This window comes from Myodes glareolus, chromosome 10, assembly GCF_982192425.1.
Source record: "Myodes glareolus chromosome 10, mMyoGla1.1, whole genome shotgun sequence".
NCBI lineage: Eukaryota > Metazoa > Chordata > Mammalia > Rodentia > Cricetidae > Myodes > Myodes glareolus.
In genome coordinates this window covers 88,237,472-88,246,922 of record NC_142035.1, presented here as the reverse complement: position 1 = coordinate 88,246,922, position 9,451 = coordinate 88,237,472, and the positions used below count along the sequence as shown (strand labels likewise).

Here is a 9,451-nt window from a genome sequence, read left to right as displayed (position 1 = left end):
ATCTCTGTGAATTTGAGACCAGCCTGGTCTACAAAGCAAGTTCAGGACAGGCTCCATAGCTACTGAGAAACCCTGTCTCAAAAAACAAAAAAAAGAAAGAAAGAAAAGAAAACAATCTTTTTTCAAGTTTGTATATATTTCTTCATTCATGTATGACATATGTTGAATGCCTCTTATGTTCCAGAAAGTATGTTTTATAAACATGGGAAACAAACGAATTTTTAAAAATCAAGTTATTGTTCTTGTGCATTTTGTATTTTACAACCAATTAGTGGGTGCATGCAAAATTCAGACATTTACTCTGTAAGGTTATGAAAATCAAATACAATTCTACATTCAAAGTGACTAGCTAGTAACACATAACACACAGTATAAATCATAGTAAATAATGTTCCTTTATTTTTTGAGACAATTTCTCTGTAGTTTTGGAGCCTATCCTGGGATTAGTTCTTGTAGACCAGGCTGACCTCGAACTCACAGAGATCTGCCTCCCGAGTGCTGGGATTAAAGGCATGTGCCACTCCCACCACCCAGCATAATATTAGATATTTTTAGTGTGCTTGGGTAGGAACCTAATTAGTTTCTGTGGTTATAAAAATGTATCCCACCATTTTTTTTTAAAACTTTATTGTATGTGTGTTGGTGTGAAGGTACCAGATCCCCTGGAACTGGAGTTGCAAACAGCTGCAACTGTGAGCCATGTAAGTGCTTGGAATTGAACCCATGTCCTCTGGAAGAACAGTCAGTGCTCTTAACCACTAAGTCATCTCTCCAGCTGCCAGTTATTTTTTAAAGAGGAAGATGGGTATCCACATTACTGTCACCGCCAAAAAGAGCCTTAACAGTGAGGCCGAAATACTCAATGTTCAGAAAGGTCTTGTCTGCACTGAACCTAGGGGGAATGAATTTTGTCATGTGTTACAGTAGTTACTGCAAAGGATGGATTTAAGGTGAGAAATGGATGGGAAGTTGAGTCAAAGAACATCTTCAGAAAGGATAAATGTCTGATAGAGGAGTCACAGTTCTCTGTTCTTATGATTAATGTTAGACTTTTATTCAGCTGAAAGACTTCTACTTAAGGGGCTGGAGAGATGGCTCAGAGGTTAATAGCATTGCCTGCTCTTCCAAAGGTCCTGAGTTCAATTCCCAGCAATCACATGGTGGCTCACAACCATTTGTAATGGGGTCTGGTGCCCTCTTCTGGCCTGCAGGCAAACACAAGACAGAATATTGTATACATAATAAATAAATAAATATTTAGGGAAAAAAGACTTGTACTTAAACAGATCAAAAATTTAGTAGGCTTCCTATTTCACTTGTAACTCTACGATGACTATCATAAACCTTCACGGACTCAGTTTTCTGATTGTAGTCTGTTATTACCATATCCACATTTGTCATGCCTCTGATAAATGTCTCCATTTGGCCTCTGCCACTCCAGGATCTATTTTTATTTTTTAGCTTTTCAAGTGAGACACTATCGCCACTATAATGTCTGACCTATAATGTCAAGAAAGCTCTTCAGAAATGCTGGGGCCTGGTGAAAGGTATGGCTTCTCAACTTTGCTAGTGTAAGTAGGTTTTTAGAATTTTTTATTTTATGTATATGTACTTCACCTGTGTGTATATATGTGCATCACATGCATATTTGGTGCCAGAGGCCAGAAGAGGGTAACAGATCCCCAGGAATTGCGGTACAGACAGTTGTGAGCCACCATGTGGGTACTGGGAATTGAAACTGAGTCCTCTGGACAGACGGTCATTCAATGCTCCTAACTACTGAGCCATCTCTCTAGCCCGGGGTTTTGTTGTTTCTGTTTCTAAACAGGGTCTTACTATGTATCCATGGCTGTACTGGAACTCAGAGATCTGCCTGCCTCTGCCTCTCAAGTGCTTCGACATTCAGTCTATAATTCTGCATCTTTACTACCCATTTCCATACATCTTTCCCAGATTTCTGCTTATACTATTATTTTACTAATGTGTTGTTGTTATTGTTATCTTTAAGACAATAACTCACTCTGTCAGATTGATATTGTATTATGCATAACTGGCTAGACTCACTTGTAGTGATCCTCCTGCCTCAGTCCACTGAGATAATAGATATGAACCAGAATATTCTGCTAGTACTATTAGAATACTTCAGTAGCTCTCCTGTGGTACAGTGCACTGCCTTATAGACCACATTTATACCTCACTTTATAGGCCTGCTCACATTAGTTATAGGTCTAGAAGGAGGTTGGCATGAGTCCTGAAAAATCAGCATTATTTTGCTAGGCAACTATCTCTGGGGAGAACTTTAATGGCTCAAGATGTCACCTGTGTCTAGGGATGGGGAGGTCACTTCTGCAGGCAAACAAGATGCAGAATTTAAAGAGCTCAATATCCCCAGTCTCCTCAAGATTTTTTTCTCTAGCTATAAATGGAGGATTTGGGAGTGGAACAGAAAGGAGTGTTTACAGAAGATAAGTAAGATGAAGAGGGGTTTCTGTAGCCCACACAAATAGTTTGACTCCCCCCCCCCCTCGATATTTTTTCGAGACTGAGTTTCTCTGTAGTTTTTGGAACCTGTCCTGGAACTAGCTCTTTTAGACCAGGCTGGCCTTGGACTCACAGAGATCTACCTGTCTCTACCTCCCGCGTTCTGGGATTAAAGGATCACGGCCCCAGCTAATTTGACCGTTTTCAAGGTCCACTCATTTTCCCTACTAATTGAAGAGTCCAAGAATAAGAAAATGGAGATGTAAACATAAAGAAATATAAAGTTGTAAGTCTGGGAGAAGATCAGACCGTCCGCAGCTTGAGGACTGACTATTAACAGTGGGCTATTTCGCTTCACAATTCATAGCTCTATTTACAAGGCTGGAGCTTCTCTCTGCAAACTGAGAGTAGTGTCCTGGCCATCCTTGATAAACCACAGATATGGGCTGAGTTAACTTTTAGGAGACAGAGATACTGACCTCTGGATTAGGCACTGTCTCTGTTATGGGAAACTGGTGCTATCAAAGGGAAGGCATAGGGCTCCAGTATACACTGCCTGGAGGTACCAGGAGAGACAGTGGATTAATACAGGCACTGGTTTGACTAATGAACTCGGCTAATGGAGGTTGTAAAGGCAATCTGTATCTGAGATTTACCCGGAGATAATGTGAAAAGCTTTCAGCTATCTTCTAAGTTCCCGGCCTAAGAATCAATTATTCTAATTTATTAACCCTCTGACATTACTAGCAGTCTCCTTTTCTAACTAATTGCTAAGGACATTCTTTCTTGCAATTAGTGACTTTTGATGTAATCTCCTCTGAAACATATTTCATGATAGCTGCCTAGTTACCCATTGACCTTAGAACCCCTTCCCGCTTAGGGTCTTCGTTGGGGGCAAGATTGTAAAAATTCCTTTGTTCAGACCTAATGCTTGGTGCCCCTACTATAAAAAGATGGGTTCGGAAATCTACCTTTTGCCACAGCCTAATAAATACCATCTCTGGCTGTCGTCTCAACTAGTTGATACGCTTCTATGCCCTGCGGTGTGTGCTTTTTCTTAATTTTATTTTTAAGTTTGCTTCGAGTTTTCCAGGAATCTGGTTTCTGGTATAAAGTTTGCTTCTGGTTTATTAGACTTTGGTGGTCTGTCCCCATCTTTGCGCGACCCCCCCCCCCCAACATCGTATTTGCGTTTTTAAGAGTCTACAGGGATATAAACACCCAGCATTATAACTATTGTTTAATACTATACCCAAAAGAAGCCACAAGAATCAATGGAACCTTCAGAAGGGTGAAATGCATCTTTACTTTCCTAAATGACAAACAGCTGAAAATAGCCACAAGATGGCGAACAAAGCATTAAAGAAAACACTCGGTTAACAGCGCATGTGCAAAACCTAATCTCCTTGAGGAACTCGCACTAAACGTGGGCCTTTCCGCACTATTGGCCCTTTGCCATTGGCTACCCGTCCTTCTCTAGTCAAAACAGCCAATCGCCTTTTCCCTGAACAAAGTCCACCCTTGCGTGAACGGGGCGGAGCGTCCGGAGAGGCGCCCTGGCTCAGGGCGCATGCGCGAGGTTAGCGCACCGCGCCGGTTAGAAGCGGATCTCCTTGGGAGGCGGTGCCGTGGTCCATGAATATTGATTACGCACCGCGGCCCCGTGCGCCCGCCCCTCCAGACTGCCGACGCTCGGCTGCTCGCGCTCGGGCTCGCGATGGGGAAGAAGTCCCGGGCAGTACCCGGCCGCAGGCCTATCCTGCAGCTCTCTCCCCCGGGTCCTCGGAGCAGCACGCCGGGCCGGGATCCCGACCCGGATCCGGATCCCGAGACTGACTCGACGACGGTGGCGACCATCCAGTCAGCCCCGGCGGCGGCCGCGACGTCGCCCGCGGTGCCTGCCACCGCTGCCCCGGAGGATTCGCCTTCGGAAGGTAAGTGCGCGCGGGGTACCCCTGCCTTTATTTGGGACGTCTGGAACTCGAGCCCGGGGCTTGAGGCCTAGGCCTCCGTGGTGCCTTTTCGGACTCTGTGGGGAAGACTAACCCTGGCGCCTCGGCAGCCGGAGACCGGGAGTCTGAGAGACAGTGACCGTGGACACTGGGCGGCGCAAGGCCCGGCCGCGGCTCATCTGAGGCGCCATTGTGGGTGCAGGGGTTTCTCCCGGGAATCTGTGCAATCCACGAAGGTCTGGTACCCCAAATATCTCCCAATGACCCCCTCGGATCTTGTTAACGCAAAGGGTGAAGGACAATTTCCACGTGCGAGCCTTGAAGCGGTTGAGCCTAGCCTTCTCTGCATGTGTCACACTTGGTTTCGGTTTTGTTGAAATTAAGACAGCCACCTTTTTTCTTTATGCTAGACAAAGCATCGGTACCCACAGATTCGTAGGAAAGTAACAAAACCTGGACATTTACCTGGAACTGTATTTGGCTTAAGAGTAACAGTTAATACATGGAGTGGATGCTGGAGAAGCGGGACCATTATCAAGTGTTAAGAAATCACGTTAAGCCGAGCGGTGGTGACACACACCTTTAATCCCGTCACTCGGGAGGCAGAGGCAGGCGGATCTCTGTGAGTTTGAGGCCAGCCTGGTCTACAAGAGCTAGCTCCAGGACAGGCTTCAAAGCTTCAAAGAAACCTGTCTCGAAAAATGAAGGGGAAAAAAGAAATCATGTTAATAGGAAGAACATAATGTGTGGAAACCTGCAGGTTTATTTACGCATTTTAATTTTTAAATTTTGCAGGTGCCATTATATAATATTCACGTTATTGCTGTCGATGTCACTAAATGAGTGGAAGATTCTAGATCATTGTTTCATTACCTAATTTGGACTATTGATGCGCGCTGGTTTTATAAGTTGATGAAATACAGGCCTGAAAGGTCAAATTTTGATTTTTACTTCTTGTGTTTTCTCTGATCCACTGACTGACTCCCGTTTCATTTTGTTCATTTCCAATACAGATGAACAGGAAGTGGTGGTGGAGGTTCCCAAAGCTGTTCCGAATCCTCCAAAACCAGTCATGACCACCAGACCCACAGCCGTGAAGGCAACAGGTACAGGGTTTTGTTGTTCTTTACCTCTTCCCTAAAGTATTTTAAGTTAAAATTGATTGTGTGCCTGGATTGTCTGTTGGATGGTTAAGTGTTGCTAATTTACTATTTCTCATAAAAAGTAAAGTTTTTCTGGGGTTGGGATTGTCTGGTGGATGGTTAAGTTAGTATTTCTCATAAAAAGTAGTAAAGTTTTTCTGGGCATGGGGTTGTGTTATCAGTGATAGATTAGCAGCCAGGCGGTGGGCACGCCTTAGTCCCAGCACTCAGGAAGCAGAGGCAGGCAGATCTCTGTGAGTTCACGGCCAGCCCGGGCTACAAAGCCAGTTTCACAACAGGCTCCAACGCTACACAGAGAAACCCTGTCTCAGAAATTAAAAAAAAATAAAAAGGCTTTCTGTGTGCAAACTTTAAGTAACATGAAAGTTAATTTTTTTAATATTTATTTATTTATTATGTGTACAATATTCTGCCTGTGTGTATGCCTGCAGGCCAGAAGAGGGCTCCAGACCCCTTTACAGATGGTTTGAACCACCATGTGGTTGCTGGGAATTGAACTCAGGACCTTTGGAAGAACAGGCAATGTTCTTAACCTCTGAGCCATCTCTCCAGCCCCGAAAGTTAATTTTTGTTATTTTTTTATTTATTTACTGCTATGCCTTAAATCCTGTGCACACACAGGCACACAAGATTGCATGCTTCTATGACTTTACCATCTAACTTATTTATTTTTTAAGTCAGAGTGTCTCAAGTGAACCTGACCCTTAACTATTGAGCTAGACTGGCTGGACAGAGACCTCCTCCCCCACTTGCCTGTATGTACCGCTGTACTTCACCCCCAGCACAGTGCTCAACCAGCTCCATGGTCCAAGAGCTCTCAGAGCAAGTCCTTAAGCATCTTACAAACTGAGCCATCTCCCACTAGTTTTTTGGGTATTTGATGTTCTTTAGAGTCACCAGCTATTCCTTATTTTTCATTTTGGTCCTTTATTTGGTTGTGGTTTTTGTTGTTTTCCAGACAGTGATTCATGGTCCAAGATGGCCAAGAACCTATACTGCTGAGGCTCGTGTTTAACTATTGACAGCCCCTGTCTTGACCTCCCAAAGTCCTCTGGTTACAGTTGTGCATCACCACACCACTCATTTTCAAACTGCCTTGACTGGTACCAGTCAAATATTTGTGAAGCTGAAAACCCCTGTTTAAGTCTCCCGCACTCCAGGCACTTCTAGCCCCACTCTCCTGTGGCGTTTGCGGCAATGGTCACTTTGGCAAACCTGAGTTCTATCAACAGTCTAACTCTCACTCTGAGACTCCAGAACAGTCGATGGGCTGAAACTTGATCAGCTGTGAAATGGGTCTACTGTAGTCCTAAGTTACTTCGGTATTAAACTTTACACATATACTTAAATTTTGCGTGCGCGCATGCGCAAGTGTGTATGTATGTATGTGTGTGTATATGTATATGTGTTGTTAGAATTGAATCCAGGGTCTCTTACTTGCTAAGTACATATTTTTTCAACTAAACTGTAATCCTAGTCCTAATTTAGTGATTATTCTGATTTTAAAATTAAGTTCTAATTTGTAAATAAACAAAATGTTAACTCTTTGATTAAACCATGTGGCTGGGAGATTAAAAACATTGGCTGCTCTTCTGAAGGATTTGGGTTTGATTTCTAGTACACACATAGTGGCATAAAATTGTCTGGAACTCAGGCTGGGTGGTGGTGGTGCGCTCCTTTCATCCTAGTACTCAGGAGGCAGAGGTAGGCAGATCTACATGAGTTTGAGGCCAGCCCAGTCTCCAAGATCTAGTTCCAGGATAGTCTCAAATAGTTTAAAAAAACAAAAAACAAGAAAAAAAGTCTGAAATTCCAGTTCTAGGGGGTACAATATCTTCTGTGAGGACACCAGGCATGCCAAATATCAAGTATGGACATGTTGCCAAAATGTTTGTGCACACAATAAAATAATAGAAAGAAATTTAAAAAAAAAAAGTGTGGTTTGGCTCTGGGTGTCACTTAGCAAAGACATGAGGACCAGAGTTGCAATCTGCAGAACCTTTGTAAAAATTGGATGCATGTAGCATCTTGCCTGTAATTCCAGTGAGGAGATGGGTTCCTTAGAGCTGGCTGGGTAACAAGCTCCAGGTTTAATAGGAGACTCCACTATGGGGCCTCCATGCACATGTGCATATCACACATAATAAATTAAAAGAAAAACAATGAAGTCTTTTGTTTTTCTAGAAGGTTTCTTTGTAACACCCTAACTCAAGGCTGGCCTTGAACTCACAACAGAGTTCTAGAGATCCGCCTGCCTCTGCCTCCGCGCCTCCCAAGTGCTGGGTTTAAGGCAGGTGCTACCACCACCTGACTTACTTATTTTTTTTCTTTTGATGTACTATTAATTGCTAATACATCTCTCCAGCCCTGTGTATTTATTTTCTTAAATATTTCATAGACTATATTGGAGTTGGTGTTACTAATGTTTTCCCTTTATCTGTAGGGGGTCTGTGCTTGCTTGGTGCTTATGCTGACAGTGATGATGATGAGAGTGATATTTCTGAAAAAACAGCACAATCCAAAGAGGCCAATGGAAACCAGTCAACTGACATTGATAGTACATTGGCAAACTTTCTTGCGGTTAGTGATGCTTTTGTTTACATGTTTGTTTGTTTGTTTTGAAATAGTACTTTTGCTGCCCTGGCTGGTCTGGAACTTGCAGCTGTCATCCTACTTCTGCCTCCCAAGGGCTAGGAGGCACCATGCCCAGTCATTTATTGCTATTTTTATTATAGGAGATTGATGCCATAACAGCTCCTCAGCCTGCAACTTCTGTGGTAGCTTCTGTTCCCCCTCCAACTCCACCTCGACCAGAACCAAAGGAAGCAGCAACACCTGCCCTTTCTTCCACCTCATCAAATGGAACAGACTCAACCCAGACACCAGGGTGGCATTATGATACTCAGTGTTCACTGGCAGGAGGTGAGTGTGGTCCTTGTTTCAAGATGACTTGAATGTAATCCTCACTGGTATGTTAGTGAAGCCAGGTCTTTAGCTCTAGGATTCAATGTTCTGTCCTTTTAATATAGTATTTGAAAGTTAGTAGATAGGATGATGACCTATACCAGTTGAGTAATAAAAGCCATTGTGGTTTTGTTGTTGTTGTTGTTGTTGTTGTTGTTTTAATGTATACAATATTCTGTCTCTGTGTCTGCCTGCAGGCCAGAAGAGGGCATCAGACCTCATTACAGATGGTTGTGAGCCACCATGTGGTTGCTGGGAATTGAACTCCGGACTTTTAGAAAAGCAGGCAATGCTCTTAACCACTGAGCCATCTCTCCAGCCCAAGCCATTGTTTGGAAATTTTTTTTTAAATATTTATTTATTTATTTATTATGTATACAATATTCTGTCTGTGTGTATGCCTGAAGGCCAGAAGAGGGCACCAAACCCCATTACAGATGGTTGTGAGCCACCATGTGGTTGCTGGGAATTGAACTCAGGACCTTTGGAAGAGCAGGCAATGCTCCTAACCTCTGAGCCATCTCTCCAGCCCAAGCCATTGTTTGGAAATTTTTGAGGGTTCAGAATTCATTTTTTTGAGTATCAGACAGTTTTTAATTTGTTTAATGTGATTTTTATTTTGATGGAGGATTTGGGTCAGGGATTCTCTGTCTAACAGCTCTGGTTATCCTGGAACTTCCTCTGTAAACCAGGATTCTTTGAACTCACAGAGATCTGCCTGCTTCTGCCTCTCGAGTGGCTGGATTAAAAACATGCACCACCGTGTCCGGCTGTGAATAAATTTTGTTTTTGGTTTTTTTGTTTGTTTGTTTGTTTGTTTTTGTTTTTCGAGACAGGGTTTCTCTGTAACTTTTGGAGCCTGTTCTAGAACTAGCTCTTATAAACCAGGCT

The 9,451-nt window shown here is 43.2% G+C and overlaps 1 protein-coding gene across 3 annotated transcripts in view; it reads left to right on the top strand.

The window, feature by feature from the left end:
* The first annotated feature begins 4,146 nt into the window (after positions 1-4,146).
* Positions 4,147-9,451, top strand: part of Fnbp4 (formin binding protein 4) — a 34,834-nt gene continuing 29,529 nt past the window's right edge. For 2 of the 3 annotated variants that reach the window (XR_015004112.2, XR_015004113.2), the window contains exons 1-4: positions 4,147-4,415; positions 5,447-5,539; positions 8,040-8,176; positions 8,332-8,518. Coding sequence is in view for 1 of the 3 variants with exons in the window: in XM_048428386.3 (XP_048284343.1) it covers positions 4,199-4,415; positions 5,447-5,539; positions 8,040-8,176; positions 8,332-8,518 (634 nt within the window). In the remaining 2 variants the exon portion in view is untranslated. The remainder of the gene's footprint in view (positions 4,416-5,446; positions 5,540-8,039; positions 8,177-8,331; positions 8,519-9,451) is intronic. The other variant, XM_048428386.3, reaches the window with a different exon arrangement.